This window comes from Apiospora marii (genome assembly GCF_038362585.1).
Source record: "Apiospora marii strain CBS 49790 chromosome Unknown utg000005l_segment0_segment0, whole genome shotgun sequence".
Lineage (NCBI taxonomy): Eukaryota > Fungi > Ascomycota > Sordariomycetes > Amphisphaeriales > Apiosporaceae > Apiospora > Apiospora marii.
Genome location: NW_027117377.1, coordinates 3,988,883 through 4,010,529, shown reverse-complemented (window position 1 = coordinate 4,010,529; position 21,647 = coordinate 3,988,883). Strand labels below are relative to the sequence as shown.

Below are 21,647 nucleotides of genomic sequence, written 5' to 3'. Positions count from 1 at the left end.
CGTAACGAATACTATGTTGGCAACAAAGCAAGAATGCACATAGGAAAGAGAAACGAGCGAAAGCAAAACAAGTGGCGTGACGTGGTGGGCAAGCAAGATAGCACAAGACGGGAGCTCAAAAAAAGAAGAAGGGGAAAACGAAGAGGATATAGGTAGGTAGGAGCTAGTAGTAATAACCTTTGGAGATATAATAAGCTGGAGAGGACGGCCAGCTTAGAAGAGTAAGAAAAGAAAGGAAGCGGGGCTTATGACTGTTTTGGGTAGCAAAGCCCAGCCTCATCTGATCGTCGGTGTCGCATACATATGGCAGGTAATAATATTGGGATTGATTATTAGTTTGGGGGCATAGGGCGAGGGATGGTGCCTATGCGGGTGCGTAGGGAGGTAGTATGGTGGTATGGTGGTATGGTGGTATCTTTGGACACAACAACACACTAGAGGACCGGCGTGGTGGTGACGGCCGAGAGCCCGACTAATAGGATGTAACCGAACAGGGCCCGGGAGAGGCAAGATACATCGATCTTAGGGAGCGAGCCAGGAAAAAACAAAACGGGACGGCAATTTGTTTGATGAGATGGTATGGCACGCTGCGACCAATTTAGGCAATGCCCGAAGAGGAAAGTCGACAAAAGGGCGTTCTGGCAATGTGGAGTAGCTGGCGAGCCTGGCCTATTTTATTCTGGGACGGGGGTCAATGAATAATATATATCCAAGGAATACTTGATACACAAGACAGTCCGCAGGCAAATTGCAGCAGGTCGGGTAGGCAGTCGGAGAAAACGGTAGTAGTGGTAGTTGTAAGTAGCGGTGGTCGTAGTTAGCCGCAGTAGTAATCGACAGTCAGGTCTAATAGGGTAGGGTAAGGGTAGATCGTAGTGGTGGTGGTGGTGGTGGTAGCAGATAATAGAGAGAGAGAGACGATGAGGAAAAACACTACATAAAGTATGTAGGCTAGTCCAACGGCTTTTGATTAGTCGTGCCTTATGGGGGAGAGGGAAAGCAGATCCGAACAGGACGACTAGAAAGGTGGATGGGCAGCGGTTCCGAAGAGAGCGTGGCTAAGACAGATTTAAGCGTGCTTGATATAGAGGCGCTGTGAATGGTCTGTCCATCAAGACGTAACGACTGTTTGGCGAGGCGCTAAGGCGAGCAGACAGGCGAATAGCGTGCAAGCGAGAGAAAGAGAATGGGAAATGGGGGAAGAGAGTGGTGGTAGCAGGAGAGAAAAGTGTGGCTCGAGAAGCGCAGTCGGTTCTGGTTCTGGTCTGTTGACTTGCTGGACTGGCAGGGACCAAAGAGAGACCAGAGACCGACAGACGAGGTTCCGCGATGGGGACTCTTGGGACTTTGGGACCTCTAAGGGGACAAGAGGGGGGCTAGGTTAGTAGCTTTTGCTTTTACACGCCACTGCAATGACGGACAAGGCTGTTGATAGCTTATGTGCGCTGGGTGGGCAATGGGGGGGGGGGGTGTCTGTGTCAATCCAGTCCCTCCATCCCTGAAAAAAAAAGTGAGGTCGACTTACATATGTATGGCCTGCAGCTCTGGTCAGGGTTCCGGGTTGCAAAACTGCTTTGCACTTCTCCATTGATTGTGTCCCATTGTCACAGCTTGCTCGACCTTGGGACCATCAAAGTGGGAAGGTCCCAGTTATTCTTTTGCTCCTGCCTACTAACGTCGAATTGATGTAGTCGGTCTTTTTTACCACTGCGACCAAGAGTACGTATTCGTGCGCGTCGTCTCTTCCCTCCCCCTCTTCTTCCTCTCTTGGCCAAGTCTATATGTTATCGTGATATAAATCTTTTCGTCGCCTGGAAGTTGACGCGACTACCGTGACGGGAAGAGAATTGCCCAGTTGAATAGTCTAGTCCGGTCTCAAGTCAGTGAGCGCAAATATAAATGTGGGGTCGTTTTTGGTATACCCAGGTAGGTAAAAGAAGACCTCAAAGCTATATTCGACTCGGACGATACCAATAGACAGGAAGACATTAGTCATCGACACGATTATATCTCGCTAATAAACAAAACGCCAATATCTGAACATCAATAAACCCCTCCATATGTATGGTTGTTTACCTGGTTAACGATTCCATGTAATGTATTCGCGTATGTGTTATGGGGACAAACATGGGCGGGGCTCACGCTGGGAAGGCAAGGGATTGATCATTGATCTGATCTGGGTGGTGGGAGCTAGCTTATTAGAGCATTTGGTCTAGTGTCTACATGTCTATGTAGTCCAGCCCGGACAGAGATCTACGAGTATTCCAAGAGCTAGGAATCGTCCGATGCCTAGGTACATACGTAAACAGTACTGGTAGTGTCCCACCACACGACAGTATGAGGTATCGTCCGGTTGCTGGGGCAGGCCAAGGTCTTATGCTCATTGCCGTATGACAGCTGCGTGTAAGTAAGTGTGCATTCCCTTTTGCTCCAGGGCCTTTTCTTTGCTCCATGCTCAATCGATAACCTCCCCGAGAGACTAGGACAAATGGAAACACCGTTGCACCGCCCTCCTCCCCTCCTATCTACTTGTACACCCGACTGTCGATATGCAGTGAGAGTGGACTTGGTGGAGGGTAATGGTGGGTACATAAGCAAGTCCATGGGAATGTGTCCGTAACCGGTCGCTCGCTTGGCGGGGCTAGCAGCTCGCGCGAGTTGCATGTAAGCATTGTCCTTTTTGTTGTTGTCCGTCCGTTCTCGACAGAGACTGGCTGATGCATGTACATACATACATAAGTACCTATGCAATCGGTCTGAAGGAGGTCATGGCCCAACGTTCTGGCGGCGGCGCGTCTTCCCAGGGCAACGCTTGTTGTGGTCGACTACCTCTATACGAAGACGACAAGCTGCTTACCGGGGCAGCAGCACGCCGGCGTGCTTCATGGGTGCCCGTTTACGTACATAACGATACATACTTGTTGATTCATATCTCGTAGCTGTATGGTGCACACTTGCAGATGCCCAGCCCGTGCCGGGAAGCGTACGTCGTGCTCTAACTTATCTCGCAGGCCTCGACAGGGTTGCAACATACGAGGTTCAGGAAGCGTCCGAATAAACAATGCAGGCCATGCCTGCTCCAGTGCCAAACTCCAGGTCCGGATTGGGAATCATGGGACGGAGCTTATTTGCTGTGTTGACGCAAAAGTTTCGTACGGGAAAACAAGCTCGGGACCGATCAACAGAGATGCTGATGTTCCTCCCACCCCGTATGACCCAGCACCTGATACGTGTATCCCTTCCTGTCCAGTGCAGTCACCGGTGCCGGGACGAGCAGCAACGACAAGGTGAGTTGTGCCAGGTTAATGGCCTGGCTAAGCTGTATAGAGGACAGCCAGTATTGGGGTAAATAATGAAGGACCTGGGCAGTAATAGCTCGGCACTTATAGGCCATTAACCCCAGTGCAACTCGTTGAGCGTGTTTTACCAGGAACGACCCCCTGCCAGTCTCCCTCCCTCTTTACTTTATTTTTACAAGGGCAGCCGAGCTCGCGATTTCATGCCAGCAGCCACCAGACAGCAGTCGGGATTCCGTGGCAGGCAGGGGAGGGTGGTACAGACAGTGTGCAGTACATACATACGTATGCAGCAGGGAATCTAGTATAAAAAACAGGGTTAGGATGATCAGCTGTGCAGCATGTAGTAGCAACAGAAACCCATTCCGGGAAATTTCTTCGTCGTTGAGAAGGGAGAAATGACGCGCTATCGTTCTTTCCTTTTCTTGCTGCTGCGGATGAGGGGTAATGAGGGGCTCTCTCGCCCTCACGCACGCTCTCGCTCTCTGATGGATGTCTGGCAACAGTGCTGAGTGTTGTGTGTCTTGCACCTTCGTATTAGGAATGTTCTGCTTGCGCGCATGTATCTCCCATGCAAAATACCACCTACTACGAAGGGGCCGGGAGTGGGAAGAAAAAAGGAAGCAGTCCACTTTTCAGGTCAAATTTCCAGAGAGCCCAGAGCCCCGAGCCCCAGAACACTTGCTACCGTCGCATTGAGGCTCAATCTGCGACACGTTGCTAACGTCCGTCCCGCTCTTGCCAGCTAATCAAGGCCACCAAAAGCTAGGCCTTTCCTCATTTTCGTCCCCGCGCTAGACTGCACTGGCAACGAATCCGTGCCAGCTGCGATTTGGCGAGACTTGCTCCGGCAAATGGTCTGGACTGACCTTCCAGAAATCGAGCCGTTAATATACTCGCAGGTCGGACAAAACACAGAATCGGGCAACTGTCTCGCGTCTTCGTCATCATTGCCGTGGCCTTTTTCTTCCCCTTCTTCAATTTTGACTCAGGCCTTAAGGTTCACGTGCGTTTACGACACTGATACGAGCCGGCTGTGCTACATACGGCATACAGCATCTCCCAGGATCTGAGCTGGAAAGAGCCAATGCCTAGGTACAGGTAGGCAATGGCTGTATCCCGGTACCTAGCCGTCGTGATTGCCTTCGCCCAAAGGCAAATTACCTGGCGGATGATGCTTGATTGCGCGATACTAGACAGGAACTGTTCCTTGCATTGCATGCACACTTCGGGCCTCGCTGTCGTAACCTGTGATGCCATGCTATATTGATTGATGTCCGTCTCGCTCGGAGAAGACCTCACCTCCAAGCCGACTCTACACCGTCTTATTCCATTACAGCTGTGGGGCCCACTTCCAAGGACCTCGGACGTTATACAAGACCACCTCCTGGGTTCGCTCTACACACCGGACACGATAGACGTCAGGCGCCGTGTAGAGAAGAAGTAGGGTCTCGCGAGGTCTCAAAAGACTCACGGTGCACAGAGTGAGGGTAACTGCATGACAGTGCCAGAGGACTGCGTGGAGATGGGGAGGTACTTTGCTGCAGCCTTCGCCACGAGTTCGCGTGCCACGGTCAGCCACCCATCCAGCGAGGTTCGGACGTTGAGAGCACGAGACGAGACGAGACGAGACTAAGTGGATCGACATATCGCATTGCATTAATCACGCAGAGTTTCGAGGCTTGCCAGAAGGAAAGAAATCGGCCGAAATGAAAAAGCGCCAGCTTCCCTTCCATCTTGCTGACCGAGTTTGGACGCGAAGGAATGCAAGCATGGTCTAAAAAGACAAAAGTACTTATAGGTTCATGTCCACGTAGGCTAACCTATGTAGGACTATCTCAAAAGGGAAGATCGGGCGGTTTTGGACCAATCACGGCGTCTCGAAGTCAAGCCCGACTATTGGTGATACTGGATTTGTCTGGTGCAACGTACTGCACTTGTACTAGTATGGTTTTCGGGTTCGGGTTGGCAACACTTTTGCACCAACTTTATTGCCCTCTACGTCTGCGACAGGCCCCCCAAAATCAGACCAGACCCCTAAGCAGCCCGGCGCAGACCGTCCCTCGCTTATCGTTCACGCACATAATCATGATGATGATGGTGATGATAATAATGAAAATGACGATGATAGGTGAAGGCGTACGGCGTAGATAGCGTCCTCTATCTCGAACGCCGCCTAATCTGCCCTAATCTCAAGTGATACTGGCAAACCTATACTGTCCCAGGTTAGATATCTTGCTTTTTGTGCCGGCCCCATTGTCAGATGTGGCTCTCCTCTGTGGCTTGGCCCTCTTGCTCAGCCAGCTAGCAGCTAGAACTTGGAGAGTTGCCTAATCGAGAGGTTGGCGGAGCCTCAATGGGCACTCTGAAACGTTCATCCCATCTGGACCTTGTCTGATTGGGGGGGGGGGGGTACGCTGCCACGGCTGCTCAAGAGAGGGAGCGGGGGGTTCCCCCCCAAAAACGAGCCTACCACCAGAAGCTACCACCACGTCTAGAACCCATGTTCGTTCATGTTTTTCTGGGTGCTGTTTCCTGCGGTTCCCCGGCTAAGTCGACCCTGCCACCCTGGCCCTTGGTCAGTGACTTTAGCGCATCATGGCACGGTGCGAGCGAGGACGGGCTGTGGGTCCGTCTTTTTCAAACATCAGATGAACCGACCGAGTCGATGGCTTGACGGATTTGCGAACGACGGGTAACATCAGCCACGCAAAAAGACCATGTGGCACTTCGCTTGCTGGGCAAGAGGTGTAGCCGTGACGTTGGCGCCCTTCGGCCACTACCAACTACTTTTTCTCAACTCCCCGCCAAAGGGTAAAACCCCAAGGATGTTGGCTGCGAGGCAAACAACTCTCAGCATTTAGAACGGACTTCCGACGAACTCTAATGCAAGGCCCAATTCCAACCCGCCGAGAATTGCATATGGAAGCCCGTTTTAGCAGCATCGCTGGGGGCGGATGACGGCATGGATATGAAAGATGAAGGTATTTTATTTCGACATGTCTTGACTAAGTACGCACCACTAGGTTCTGCCCTGCGCCAATGCCCGCCGATTCTGTCAGCTATCGCATCAGACAAACCAGCCTCGCTCAGGTCTTCGGACCAGCTTCCTCAGCCTGGACAACAAAGCCGTCTCTGGATCCCATGGTGCCAGGAGCGGAGTCGTTGTTGCAGTCGAAGCCACCGCTGCTTGCCACAGTCACCTCGTCTCTGTCTGTAAGAGGTAACGACACAACGCCACACGAAGTGGTAGTGTTGTTGTCCCTAGCTTTAGCCTCGAAGCTGCATCCGCACGCGCACTGCCAACCGTCCAGTAGCTTGCCACGCTTCGGTAGCGCTGTAGGGCAACGGAATGATGGCTGGGGACGGGAGCCGTGGGACTCGTCCGATAACAGCCCTCGGTGGTGGGTAGCACTAAAGCAAGCAGGTCGATCATATTGGCAATCGGCCAGTCCCACACGCCATCGAACCGCTCTCTTTTCTCTTCCAGCGGCTTCTTTTTCTTCATTGCTTACCTCGCATCGCAGATTAGATGCGGTGGTAGTGCGTGCTGTATGTAGGTTGCTGTAGTAGGGACGTGGGTGGTGAGATGGTCGTTTCAGACAGTCCGCTAACTGCACCCGCGGCAGCCAATCAGACGTACAGCAAGCGTTATAACCGGTAGACGAGCCAAGAAAGTGACTGCTCGGCTCGCTTCCGGCTTTGGGCGGTTCTTTCAGATGAAAGCTGAATCCATACCTAGTAGTACACCAGACGACAGGAGTGTCAACTAACCGCAGCTGGTTATTCCCATTAGGCTTTCCACTACCCTAAGGCTGCTGTCCCTTCTCTCTTCCCTAGCAGCTAGCTCCCTCGGATACGTTCCCCATGTGGCCCGAAGCCCCAGCCCAGGGTTGCTTCTTTCTGATAAGCGCCGCCCACGCTGCCATAATGAAACCCCTTCCTGGTCGACTTTGAATTGTCTTTTGTTTCTCCCTTACTTGCTTGCCCTACCAGGGCGTCCTAGATCAAACTCCTCATCCGACCATGAGCTAACGTGGAGCCGTCGCAGCCGATTCAGTGAATCCTCTGCAGGGTTCAGCCTGCTTTGCTTTCAAGACTCTTTTGCGGCTCTTAGCCCGAAGTCGCATCACTGATTAGGTATTCTCGGTGTGCAGCTTCACCTGCAAGTGAAGAAGGATAAGGCGACAAAGGGAAGACATCGATATCTTCGCTCTCATGCTGATCTCAAGGTCTGGTGCGAACTCTTGATCTGACACGAGCAAGCCACACCCGATCCGGTCGCGTGGCGCTGGACCCCCGTTGGTCAAAGTGCAGTGGCATGAGAATATATGATCAGCCTCGTGGCTGCTTCTGGCGCTTCAGCTCATGCTCCTCCAGGAACCCCCCGGTCCGTTATGGTTCTTTCCGCATACTTGTCGGTGTATCATGACGAAATGGACTGCTTGACTGCCGGCAGCCACTCGCCGAGTCGGACATTGTCACTGGGCGATATACCCGTCCGCTTCAATGAGTTGTTCGAAACATGCATGGCATATATGCATGCACTCTCCTGCTAACCACAGCGGTTGTGTTTTATTGTTACGGGACAGCTGATGACTCGCCTTGGCAACCCTGGGCCGGATGGTGAACTCCAGTCTCTTTGTGTAGACAGGCCGACCAGGCTCGTGGATCGGGGAGAAGGAATTCATTCACTCGCTTTTATCCCCGTCAGCCGCTGCGCGCGGCTGCAAAATCGGCCGCAGAGCAAAGTGGAACACGGGCCACCCCCAAGCAGGTTGGCTTGTGTTCTCATCGTGCGCTTACCGTCCCGTCCCGCCTCGCATTCAATAGCGCGTCATGGACAAAAGCCGTGTATCTCCATCCGAGATGGGTAGAAAAGAGCAGGTATGTATATACCGCGGTGCCGACATGGCATCCGCGGAGCACGGCTGGCTCTGCGCCTGATCAAGGCCGGGGCGACTACTACTGGAACATAACCGCTTTGAGTTGCGCTATTTGGGAGAGCGAAGGGGGAGAGGGAGACATGCGAGGGCCAATATTGAATGATGCCACTATTGCCTATCCAAACTGTGACTATCTGTGTCCGGCTTCGGAGGCGGCCTGCTGGGTTGCTATTTTAAGTAGGACGTCGTGCCGCGCGCCTCGTTCCCAGGCCCAGTTTCTTATGGATCTACTCGTTTCTTCTTGACTACCTACATGCATACATGCCTGCCCATCCTCATCGTTGTGTGGGTTTCGGGTGCCTAGTACCAGCAGAGGTTGGCGAGCTGTGGACAGCGGAGGAACAATCGATCTGTGCCCTGGTATAATTTGAGACGGGCCATCATCAGATGATTACTGAACACATCTTGGGGAATCAGACCCGGTCTGTTTGCTTCTTCTTGGGAACATATCGTACATGACGACCGTCTTCTTGCTTGGGGATTTTCGTATGTTACCAGAGGCATGGCTGGTCGTTAGACTTACTAGGGTGACGAACATCGAACATGCTGGATCTGTTTCGGCGTTAGTGTTTGATCAAGCCATGTTGGATATGGCAAATACCGGGGAAATGTGTGTACGTTGGGTTGGGTTGGCACATGGGCAAGTAAATATCAAGAGGACGGCCACGATGTCTCCCTCTTTGTCACCGTATGTCCGTGGGAATCGGTCTACAATACAAGTAAACAACACACATAAACACATATGGAGATATAGAGACGAATACTGTGGCACGAAAAGTTGATTGACGTGCCATTGCCTGTAGAGCTAGCTCACTCCCTCACTGGCTCTGTCTTCTCCCGCATCCGTTGATGGTATATAAGTATATACTTGTCGTGGTCATATTCATTCATGCCCGTAAGGTAGATATCTACAGCTCTACACTTCCACTTTGGTGAAGAAGCTTCTTTCTCCATCCACACATGGTAACCACGCGGACTCTGAAAAGCCTTGCCTCCTCTTTCTCCGCGACCTCTTCTCCTATTCCCCATTCCCCTTCTTCGTTCGTCCGTTCGTTCGCTCGCCCAAGTCAAACAGGCACCAAAAAAAGTCACCATGCAGTAATCGAAAATGCAACACCGAGGAACACCCAATGAACCTTCACATACGCACACACACACAATGCAATGCTAACCCCCCCCCCCTTTGGAACAAACAGTCTATCCCCAAAGAATCAGAATCAATCAGAGAAAAACCCCCTCCCCCTTTCTTTCTCCGGCCGGTAGTAGCGGTGGTAAGCAGTAGTTCTAGCCCCGTATCAGAATTTTTTGCGGAAGGCCACCACCCATCTCAAACCTAGCATCGCTCTAAACGCGTGATAGATTTCGTAACATCGTGATATAACATAGCCCCCCCAGAAATGCGCATCTACCTAGTTCCTACAAACCCTCTTCACTGTTCTCTTGTTCTTCCCCTTCCGCCACCATGCCGCTATTCAGCTCCCTCCTTTCGAGAAAAAGCTTCGACTTCCAAGACTGCTCAAGCTCGCCAGACTGGCCCGACGCCCGTCGTCTTGAGGCACCGGGCCCTCCTTTTCCTGAGCTGCCGGTTGCTCCACCGATGAGACGCTCGGTCTTTGCGTCTTCTTCAACACAGTCTTCGGCTTCTCCGGTTTCTCCGGCTTATCCTTCTCCGATACCTCACTATTGTGGCGGCTCTTGGTCAACTTCCGAGGTTGGCGCTTGACTTCTTTTGGCACTGGCGTTGCCGAGCCGGGAGTTTCGATGATGGAGCTCGAGTCAGAGGCGGAGGCACGGCTCTCTCCAGATGGCTGACTCGAAGGTGGCGCGGGTCGCTGAGCCAACTGGTTCGTTTGTGCTGGCACCAGCGATATCGCGGAGCCATTCATGTCCGAAGTGGAGATGATGGGCGGGCTCGGCGCGGGCTGAGTGTATCCTTGTTCTGCGGCTACCGTTGGTTCTAGCAATGGCGGTGTCGGAGGCATGGGTGAAATTCTGGATGGTGCCATTGGTGGGAGTACTTGGCCGGTGATGTAAGTATCCAGTTTCCTTCTGAGCAAATCGGCCTTGACGGGTTTGGCCAGGTAGTCGTTCATGCCAGCAGCCAGACACTTCTCCCTATCGCCCTGGATTGCAGAAGCTGTCATGGCAATGACCAACACCTTCCTCACGATTTCTATGTCGTCCCTTCGCAGAAGCTTAGTGGCTTCATAGCCGTCCAAGATAGGCATCTGCACATCCATGAGAACGACGTGGTAAGGGTTGCCCGACTTGGCTTGCTCTCGCAGGCCTTCCACCGCCTTGAGACCGTTTTCGTACGCATCCACTTTGGTATAGCCCAGTTTGCGGACATACTGGATGGCAATCCTCTGGTTGATGAGGTTGTCTTCGGCAATGCAGACTCGTATTTCGTCCTTAGGGATCCGGGTCAGGTCCATGAAAGGATTAGGGGGTGGGTTCGTGCTGTTTTTGGCCGTCTTCTGAGGTTTGTCGATGATCTGGGGCATGTGGATGGTTTGCGCGTCGCCCGCAGAGACTTCGGGCTTTGCTTTGTCGAAAGTGACGCTGAACCAAACCGTCGTGCCAATGTTCTCCTCGCTCTCCAGCTCGATTCTTCCCTTCATCATTGTTTCGATGAGAGACTTGCAAATACTGAGGCCCAGGCCGCTGCCACCATACTTTCTGGCTGTGCTGGCATCTGCTTGGCTGAAAGGCTGGAACAATTTGATCAACTGCTCTCGCGGAATTCCGATGCCAGTGTCCCGGACCCAAAAGGTCAACGTCGCGTTCTCGGCCGTTTCGGAATCAATCTTTGCCCCTATTGTGACAGCGCCGTCTTCGGTGAATTTGAGGCTGTTGGAAATCAGGTTGCCAAGCACCTGGTGCAGTCGGATCGGGTCTCCGTATATAAGCATCGGGGGAAGATTAATGTCTTGGATTATCTTCACGTTCTTCTTCGAAGTCTTTTCTCGGTTGCTGTACGAGGCGGCTCGAACGACTTCCTTGACCATCTCTTCGGGATGGAACGCAACAATGTATAGCTTCATCTTGTCCGCTTCAATCTTGGAGAAATCGAGGATGTCGTTGATGACGGCAAGGAGCAGGTCCGCCGAGACTCGAATAGAGTCGGCCATCTCGAGTTGTTCCCGATTGAGGTTGCTGTCTCTCAGCAACTCCGAGTTGCCAATAACACCGTTCAGTGGTGTGCGTAGTTCGTGAGAAACGTTAGCCAAGAATATTGACTTGGCCTTGGCAGCCTCCTCGGCTATCTTGACGTTCCGTAATGCTTTCGCTTCGGCATGTTTTGCTTTGGTTTCGGCTTCCAGAGCTTGTGCGAGAGCCTGCTTTTGGACCTCGACCATGCCAACGTTCTCGGCTGACACCTTCTCTATCGCTTTCATCGACAGCGCGTTGGAATAACTGATGCCGATCTGGTTGACAAGCAATTGCAAAACCGTCACGTTCCGATCGGTGAATGCGCCAGGCTCCCCTTCGAGGTAAAGAACACCGAGCAGGGGTTTCGAGCCGTGGCAGATAGGGATCGCGATGACAGCCTTGCTGAGCGGGTTCCTCTGTAGCCACATCTCACTCACGTTGCCGAATCTCTCATCCTTGATGAGATCTGGAATGAACACCGCTTCTCGGAAGCGCGTGCAGTAGAGCACAACGTTCTCGGCAACGAGAGAAGTGCCTGCCAGGGGCCTTGGAGGCATATGTGCAGCAGCTCCTTTGTCAGGCTCGCCGCTGGCGGCAACACACCAGGCCTCTTCCTCCGCCTCCTCATCCTGCACGACAATAGCAGCTTGCGTAGCGGACCCGCCGCAGGTCTGCAGGATGACATCGCACATGGTTCTCAGCAAGGTATCGACCTGCAATACGGATGAGATGACCTGAGAAGACATCAGGATTGCATGCAGGTCAATCATGTCCAGTGTAGGAAGCCCGACACCCGATTCGGGTTGCACGGAGCCCCGCCAGGCAGCCATGCGGGTTTCTCTCGACTCGGCAATGGTGGCTTGCTGTGATCTCTGGACATCGTCGTCTTCAGGGTAGGCCACGGATGCGGTGTCGCCCGCAAAGTCGGTCTGCACGCCAGCCTCAACGGTCCTCATGTTTTGGGTAGGTCCGTAAAGTAACAGTGCGTGCTCTTCCTCGATACGGCGTGCGATGCCGATAGCACCCAACTGCTGCCATAGGCCAACCGATTCCCTCAACACAGCCCGGGCTGATCTCCGGGCAGACTGTCGAATAAAAAAGCCAGCCATCAGGAAATTCCCCAGGGCTTCCTCGAAGGTAAAGTTGTGTTCAGATGCATGGTCCAATCCAGTCTCGTACAAGCGCATGGCTTCTCCATGACCCTGGGAGAGCTCAGCGATCAAAGCGTCCATGTATCTCGACCAGGAGAGATAGTTCACATCGGACACTACCTGCCAATCCTTGATCTTTTTGTTGTACCCTTGCAGTAAGGTCATAGTCTCTTGAACTTCACTTTGCAGGTCTTCAGCCTTGTTGCGAGGATCGCCAAGTTTTTGGAACAAGAGGCCAGTAAGAGCAAGGCTGTAGAACAAGAGCACAACCCGTGTGTTTCTGCCAGACCATAAGAGATGTATTTTCTCAATGCACCGTCGTCCGATCTCGCAGGCCTGTTCGTAATGACCGTATAGGTACATGGGAATGATCTCATTTGCCTCGTAGAGCAGCAAGGACCTGCCGTCGTCCCTTGCAGCACTGCTCAGCCAGTCTTTGTAGCCCGTGGAAGAGTGTTGAGGATCGGACATTACTTCGAGGGGCTTTGTGGTCTGTGTTTTGCCAGCCATAGCACGACACGTTTGCCTGACAGATATGAGCATGGGGCCGCCTCGGGTATCGAGATGCCAGCCAGAGATCTCTTCGCAGCAGTATTGACAGATGGCTTCGAGGTCTGCATAATTCTCACTGGCAGAAAGCCGGGTTTGCGCAGAATACCCGAAGCTGAGAATGACTGAAAGCCGGTCGCCGGCAGCAGCAGCAAATTCGATTGCTTGCTCCAACTGGCTGACAGTAACGCCGATAGGGATGCGAACGTGGGCTACCAAGTTGGTATATATCATGTAACCACGCGCCGACGAAAATGGATCTCTCAGTCGGTCCAGCAACTCCATGCTCTGGCTGCCCAACTCGGCCGCGAATTCCACCATATTGAAGCGTGTCAAGGCGATGGTGGCCACATATAGGAAAGCTGTCGCGGACTGCGGGTATGAGCCCTGGTTTAGGTGTAGACGAAGCATTGTCAAGGTGAGGTTGTAAAAGCTGAGGCTGTCACTCCACCAGGCTGCTGTACAGGCATCTGCGAGTATAGCCCCAACTGACACGAGTTGAGGGTCACTGCTGGCCGAATTCAGGAGCGCCGTGCGGTCCGTAGCTGCGACCTGAGCTGATAGCTTCATGAACTCGGCGTCGAGAGACTCGAAGGTTACACTCGGGCCATCATCGAAGTCGACCTGCAGTTGTTCAAGACTACTCTTTAGGATATTTAGCGCGGTGTGCGAATCGCCGTTCTGGGCCGAAATTCGTGATTGTATGAGCCAAGCCGACGCCTTGTCCCCTGCAGTTCTAGCATGGTGGAAAATGGTATCCAGGAAGCGATGGGCAGTAGTGTTCTGTCCCATATAAACGTAACACTCTGCTGCGCGTAGGTATAATTGCAGTGTCTCCTCGTACTCGACATCGTCTTGGGTTTCATCCCAGGGATCCGTTTCTTGCAAGAGCTCGATAGCGCTGGAGAAGTATTTGGCAGCCGTAGGCCGAGCGCCATTCTCGACTGCGACCGACGCGCGTTGGATGAGGTACTTCCTGTATGGCTTTCGAGATTTCACCCGGGCCTTGATTTCGGACAGCGCTTCACATATATGCGATGCGGTGCTGTCTCGTGACCTTATGCCAGAATACAGCGACTCCTTCATCAGGGTCTGTGCAATATGGAAATGCATGTTGCTCTTGTTACACTCGCGCAAACACGAAGCGGCCTGAATGTACCGGTCGTGAGTGAATCGGAACCGATCATCGGTTTCGCCTTGAACGATAATGTAAGCTGCGATAGCCGCTTGAAGCCCGGCAACCGCTTCTTCCTTGGTGTATCTCGTGTGAAGCTCCGAGCCCTCAGCGCACATGCAGTCAACTGTGTTCGAGTCAAGATCAAGAAGTGTGCATATAAGCTGGAATGAGAACGAGGTTCCCACCAACGAGGCCCAGGCTAGCAATGACCGAGAGGCTGGGGGTAGCTCACTCAGTCTACGAGTCACGAAGTCAGTGTCTAGAAGGTCGTAGTCATGCTCGCTCTTGAACTGGTCGAACAGCCTATTCAGATCATAAAGCCAGCGGTTCTCCTTGTATTCGTACCATATGCACTTGGAACGGTAAGCAGCACCAAGCATTTCGCGCATGTAGAAAGGGTTCCCCTGGGTTTTGGCCTGGATGACAAGTGCTAATGGTTCGATCTCAGGGATAGGCCTGCACAGTGTTGATGCGACATAATGCTGGATTTCAGATTCGATCAACGGCTCCAATACAATTCGAGTGATGCGAGGGCCATTGGCTTTAGGATGTTCTTCGGAGTCAGATGGTTGCAAAACCTTCATGACCTTCTCAGCGGTGATCTCCTCCGGCCGATAGGTCACGATGACAACCATCTTCAGCCTTGCCCCGATCATCTGCGTAATGAGTTCTAGGCTTTCATCGTCGCTATAATGCAGGTCGTCCAGGACAAAGCAGATGAAATGGTATGTGGTAAAAATCCGGAGTATATCTAGGAACGTATTCATTAGACGAATGGTCTTCGTGGACGCACCGGAGCGGAGGAATTCCTGAGAAGTTGCCGATGGAACCCGTGGACTTCTTGTTTGGGCGCCGGGGGAGCTTCCGGGAGATGAACCCCGTCTCCGGATAGTAGTGCGGATGTTTTCGTTCTTGGAGGGGCTTTGTGCTGCAGATGCTGACCTTTGCACCATTGTTTCGGCAGGACCAAATAGATGCTCTGGTAGACCAAGCAGCTTGTGCAACATTGGCCATATGGGACGGACATACTCCTTCAAGGCCATGTGAAGTGGCGTCTCGGTGTTCCTTTCAACGAACACTTGTCTGAAGAGGGACGAAACCAGCTTGAGTAGTGGCCCAAAAGCGGTTCTTCTGGCTGTGTCGAATTTGGAAGTCGCACAGTAACCCCTTCTTTTGGCATCTGCGAGTACTTGCTGTGCGAGCGTCGATTTGCCAAGACCTCCAGCTCCCTCGATCACTACCACCTCGCAATGACCTCTCCTTCGAAACTTGGTTGAGCCAAGCTGTCGGGAAAGCGAGCAGTTGCTCTCAACACCACTGTGTCGCGTTTGCCTGTCGCTGTAGGTGTCCGTCGCACTCTTCGTCTCAAACGATACGGACTGGTGCCGTTCCCAAGCTCGTGTTATTCTCGGGGCGCCGGATGAATGACCCGATGAGGCAGTTTCGCCCGATATTGTTACCGCGTCATTGCCATTCAAGAGAGTACCGAAACCCGGCCTCGAGAACCTTGTGTCTGGGGAGAGCGTTTGGTTTGTGAACGAACCACTTCTGCGGTTCGGGCCACCTTCAACAGAACTTGCTCCCTCACTCGAGCCATCGGCAGCGTCTAGAAAGTCGTTCGATAGGGCCGAGCCATCAGAGAACCTATTGCCGGTACCGACAGCGCTCTGATGGGTCCGGGCCACTCGTTCGATCACTTTGATCATGGCTTGCCTTTCCCTTGAGCGGCCAATCATGTTTGTAGGCAGCATAAAAAAGGAGCTGACATCTCGCGATGCTATGTTCCAAGACCGCAAAGCAAGATTGTCCCCCCTGGCTAGGTGCTCCTTGACCATCTGGAAATCGAACCGCAAGCCACTGACCGAGTGATAACGATCATGGATATTCTTAGCCGTGCACTTCTGTATAATCCTGCCAAGAACATCGGGCGCATCTAGTCGTGTGGTGGACACGAGTGGTATCCGCTTGCCCAATACAGACTGTATTATATCCAGTGGTGTGGGCGCATTGAAGACCGGTTGTTGCGTGAGGAGTTGCCAGAACAGGATCCCTATCGAGTATATATCGGTCCGGGTATCGGGCTCAGCTGGCATGCGGCCCGTCTGCTCAGGGCTGATGTACACTAATTTGTGCTTTGCACCTAGCTCTTTAGATAGGGTAGACCAGCCAGTGCTGGTGAGGCCATGCTCAAACGTCCGCAGCCCTGAGCCGAAGCCAGTCAACTTGACTTGGTTTTCCCCAATGTTGTAGTGAAAAGTGTCGCCCCGGATCTCGCCATGTATCATGCCATGCCTGTGGTGGAGGATCTCTAGACACTGGGTGGCGCCAATGGCAAAATCGAGGAAATGCTGCAGGCTGATAGGCTCGTCCAGGTTGAAGTGCTCACGCCGATCGGCTTCCCATCTGTCTTCTACTCGTTTGGCATAGTAGTATGCAGGTCCTAGGTCCATCACCTCCGACAGGTAGTTCGGCCCAGGTGATTCGTATATAGCAACCACAATCGGCCCACGATCGCTCGGCTGCGGGGGCAGTCTGATCAGATCTATCGGCTTCACGATATGGTCTCCATTCGGGTCGGACGTGGCAATGAGGTTCTTGCAGGTGTGGAAGACTCGTTCCTCCCGCAAGACGTGGTAGGAAACACGCGCAACTACCGGCTGCTCTTCGAGGTTGGAAAGGTCGGGGCCCGAGGCGTTCGGGGTGGAGGCTGCCGACTTGTCGCTGGCGGCTTCGTCCTGGGGAGCAGGGCTGGTGGAGGAGCGTCCGGCGTAGGTGGGAGGGCTCGTGACATATTGAGAGGGGGTCGTCGCTGCCGAGTAGGGCGAGACGAATCTTGTGCCAGCGACATGCCAGTTGTCATATGTCGAGTGGACTAGATCGGGCGACTCCCAAGAGTAGCCTGCGATCTGGCCCAGACGTTCCAGAATGCGCGCTGGCGGGTCGAGCTGGTCGTCTATCACGACCACAGAGCCGCCGTCCATGGCGACGTCTAAGGGATCATAGGCCAGGCCGACTAAAGCAGCAGCAGGTCGAGCTATCAGGAGTGTCGGTCTTCAGAGGTGCTGGCTGTTGGCCCGATTCGAAAGTTGGTGTTGGGGAACGCGGGTGTGGCGCTCATGGGTTCGTCGGTTACTGGACATAGCAGGGCCTCTTTTTCTTCTTTTTTTTGTCCCCTTCCTCGGTTCTCGACGAATATGGCAACCGCAAAAAGCCAAAGGGTCCAAAAGTGAGCAGTGACCGCCCTTGTGGAGATGGAAATGGTGAGTAAGTCCAAGTAAGTTAAGTGTAAAGTGCGCGCTGCGGGCGGCGTCTCAATGTTGGTCGCGCTGGGGGGGTGCGGGCAGTCCAGGCAAAAAAGTGGGCTAGAGCTATGCTAGGTTAGGTGCTTTGGCTTTGGTGTGCACAAAAGAAGAGGCTGCCGCTTGCTTTCTGTAACGGTCGATTCCCCGACGAAGTCGGCTGAGATAGGATTTGGCAAACGAGATAGACGCAAGGCCCGAACTTGCTCGGCCTCTTTTCTCCTCGTTAAGGGTCCCCGACTTTGCCAATACGACTGACTACTCTGCTAGTCTAGCTGGCTGGTAGGTTTTGGAGAGGACATACAAGTAAGACGAAGGGCAACAAATTAAATTCGGATAATCCCTTGTCTGCGCTTCTCTTCGGGCTGCCATAGTGGATAGCCAGTGGATAATGTCGGATGGGGTATCCCCTACCTAACCTCGCAAATTCGAGTGTTTCTTCCTTGTTTCCTGCTGCCGTCTATTCCAGTTCGGTCCTGACGGTGGTATCTGCATCTACGGATACATCACATATTGTAACAACATGAGAGGCAGAAGCCCCCTCTACTGCTACTACTATTACTACTACTACTACTACTACCGTAAATTCCATCCGCCACACCCATCAATGCCAAATACACAACATGCGCAAAATTTCAACCTGTCCTTTGGGCAAGAACAAAATATCAACGGCAAGGGGGGGAAGAGGGCCCTAAAGGCAAAAGCAGATGGAACAAGCTTATGTAGCAGTAGACCCTACAGCACTGACGTATGATGTAAGAGCACGCCCCATCCGTGGCACATGGCTTCCGAGGGGCCCTTGGTCAACACGTCGACTTTCTCCTGGGCTGTCTGTCTGTGTACTGATATCTATGGAGTAATGGGCATAAACCCGAAAACCATCCACAACAGTCGATATATTGCAGAATAATATGTTGAATTGCATCGCACTCCAGACTAGGGGCATTCGAGCACTACTTACGGCAAAGGGGAAGGGCTCCAACCTTAGCATGTCGACTTAGCACATGTGCTACTGCTGCCTACTACTCTCCCTTGCATACCACGAGACATCAATCAGGTCAGGCCAACCTATTCCTGTTCCAGCATAATTGCTATGCATTAGCCCAATGAAAGTCGGTCAAGGACCCCCAAAACTCCAGCGAATGATAACTACCGCCAACACAGCAATAGGTTATTATTACTCAAGCTGAGGGAATCAGCGCGAGTCTGTTTGCTTTGCATGTTTCAACCATGGCAATCCGCTCCATGCTGCGCAATATGCTGCTACTCATGATCATGTCGATCCTCCAAAGTGCTCACTCTACACGCAGTCATTTGTTACCATAAAATCATCAAATTTCGCTCAAGTCTATAGCTCTATGGCGATAAGATCTACCCTCCCCTTCCCCGGGATTGCCTGTTTTTTTTGGTTTAGCCAAGCACGCCCGCGAGACCCCCTAGCCTGGCCCTTATCAAATAGCATCTCGTCAAATCTCGTAGCAGGTATATTCTCCCGAAAACTCCGGCTGCCATGCTTCGTCGTATCTAAGGAAGAAACGAAGCCCATATCAAATGCTTCCAACGCAAATGCAAATATACCATAGAATATTCCCATCAACTCAACTTGATTTGCTCAAAGGCTCTACTTGGGGTGCGAGGGCAGACCGGCCTTCTTCGCGGCGATAGGGCCCTGGTTGAGACGACGCTCGCCGTTCTGTCGGCCGTTGACGAAGTCCGGGTAGTTGAGGGTAAGCTCAACGGCGCCGTTCAGAATGTGATCGGCAGCCTCTACACCGAGCATGAAGGAGTGGTCCTGGTTACCGACCTCGTATCTCCAGCTGCCGAAGCGGCCACGGGAGTAGATGTCCATATCCTGGAGCTTGGGAAGAAGCTCCTTGAGAACTCCCTCGCGCTCCAGGGCAGGGGTAGGGTAACCGTGGTCGAACTTGCGGTGGTAGGTGGAGACGATCTCGTCCTCAGGCTTGATCATCTCGGTGTTGATCAGACCCTGGATACAGTCGCGGAGAAGGTTGGCCTCATCCACGGGCTTCTTGGTCGACTGAGAGACCTCAAGCATGATGGACCAGTAGGGACCCTCCTTGGGCTCGGTGCTCTGAGGCTTGCTGCCATCAGCCAGCTGCTGAGTGGCGAGCTTGGCGTCCTTCTGGGGCTGGTTGTAGGGAGAGTAGTTGGAGAAGATGGTGGCACGGTAGAAGGGGCAGTTGTCCTCAGGGAAGTAGAGCTGTTGTCATGTCAGTATTCCGCGTTCACATGCTAGCAAGAGACTGTGATGACTTACCCAGCACTTGTCGCCAATGCGCTCAGGGCGCTCACCACGCAGACCGACACCGATGACGTGGGTCGACGAGTAGTACAAGCCCTTGCTGAGATCGACCAGCTCCTTGTTGTCCATGGCCTCGACCAAGTGGTCAACGGCCATGGTGGAAACCAGCTTCTCGTAGCCAATGGTAGTTCCGTCCTGCATGGTGACGACCTTCTTGGCAGCGTTCACCTTAGAAACGGCACCCTTCTTGCCGAATCGCTTGTTCTCGTTGGGGAGAGTGTCGGCGACAGCGATCCAGATACCACCAGTGCCGTCGCGGGCAGGGAACTTGAAAGTGGCGTTGGGGCCCCAGTTACCAGCAACCTTGTTCAGGATGACGTTCTTGGTAACAGTCTTGACATCGGGGGCAGCAACACGCTCGCCGAGCCAAGCAGCTTGCATCTGTCATACAATGTGAGAACATGGTCGATACATTCGCGGGTCAGGCAAAACTTACGTCGGTGGTGGGAACGGCCCAGACCTTGTAGTTGTATGGCCTCATGAAGATGTTGGCAATACCCTCACCAGTCATGCGGATGATCCACTCGTCGAAGTTCTTGGGCTTGGTGTTGGCGACACGGCACTCGAGGGCGGAATCGATCAGGCCGTTCATGCAGACGACTTGGTCCTCCTTGGGCAGCATGGAGATGTTGTTCTGGAAGGGGTAAGGGACCCAGAGACCCTTGTAGCGGACGTAAGAGATACGCTGGTGGGTGTACCAGTCCTCCTCCTTGGGCAGGGCCTCGTCGATGCAGTCGTCGAAGTACTTGTAGTGGGAGAAGATAACGTGGCCGCCAACATCGTACAGCTGCAGAACAGACCATCGTTAGATCTGGTGCTCTCAAGCTGTTTGTGGGAAAAGGGCAGTAGACTTACGAAACCTTCGGGGGTGACATCTGTGGAGGCGAGACCTCCTGCCTTCTCGCTGGAGTCAACGATCAACCAAGAGGCGCCCTGAACCTGGTGCAGACGCTTGGCAGCACCTATTGTAGAGTGTCAGCTCGATCAATTGCTTTCGCAATTCGTATTGCACTCACCAAGACCGGTAGGGCCCGCGCCAATAACGAGAACATCGACGTTGCTGTTCAATTGTCGTTAGTACTACAGTCCAGGCGGGCAGCTTGATAGTGGAGGGGCGGTATGCAGCTGGTACGCAATGGCAGTGTGCCATTCGCAACAGCAGCAAGCAGCAAGCAGCAATGGGCAAAGCAACCACTCCAGGGCGTACTTACATGTCAGCCATTTTGCTTTCTTCTTTCAAATCTGTGGTGGTGACTGGTTATGCGAGGGGATTCTCGAGTTCTTGAGACGGAAGAGTCGAGAGAAACTTGTGAACTTGGACGGTGAGGAGGAGCGGTATTAGAATAAAACAAACGACCCCACTCATACAAGGATTCCCAAGCAGTTAGTATCCTTAACTTGAATAGATCCTGTACCGGTTTGTTTACTTCCTGGCCGGGCTATTGGACGTTGCGACTTGAGGGAGGTGGGAGGTAGCGCAGGAAAAAGGTACCTGGTCCAGGGGAGCATTAGCTGTGCTACCCCTCATGCCCTCCCACTTCAGCTTGCGCCAGGGGAAGTACCATTCCCTGGCCAGTACTCAGGTCGCGGGGTCGATCCAGGTCGATCCGGCCAACAAATCACTTTTCCTCCTACATATTGTACTGTACACACCGCACCAAAAAGTCAAGCTATCTGTCTTGTACCTCCTTAGGTTAAGCGAGTCCCCGTCTGGACTGAGGTCCTCCTCAAGAACATCCATCACCTCAAATAG

The 21,647-nt window shown here is 53.0% G+C and overlaps 2 protein-coding genes across 2 annotated transcripts; both read right to left on the bottom strand.

Annotated features, from left to right (window-relative positions):
• Window positions 1-9,714: 9,714 nt before the first annotated feature.
• PG985_009126 (uncharacterized protein) lies at window positions 9,715-17,253 on the bottom strand (the record flags this gene model as incomplete). Its single annotated transcript, XM_066828894.1, has 1 exon — window positions 9,715-17,253. One exon carries the CDS (start codon window positions 17,251-17,253, stop codon window positions 9,715-9,717), a length of 7,539 nt encoding a protein of 2,512 aa, XP_066683806.1.
• A 1,939-nt stretch (window positions 17,254-19,192) lies between these two features.
• On the bottom strand, window positions 19,193-21,116 carry PG985_009125 (FAD/NAD(P)-binding domain-containing protein; the record flags this gene model as incomplete). The annotated part of the gene is made up of 6 exons (XM_066828893.1): window positions 19,193-19,792; window positions 19,850-20,275; window positions 20,331-20,681; window positions 20,750-20,856; window positions 20,911-20,954; window positions 21,106-21,116. 6 exons carry the CDS (start codon window positions 21,114-21,116, stop codon window positions 19,193-19,195), a joined length of 1,539 nt encoding a protein of 512 aa, XP_066683805.1.
• Window positions 21,117-21,647: the final 531 nt, after the last annotated feature.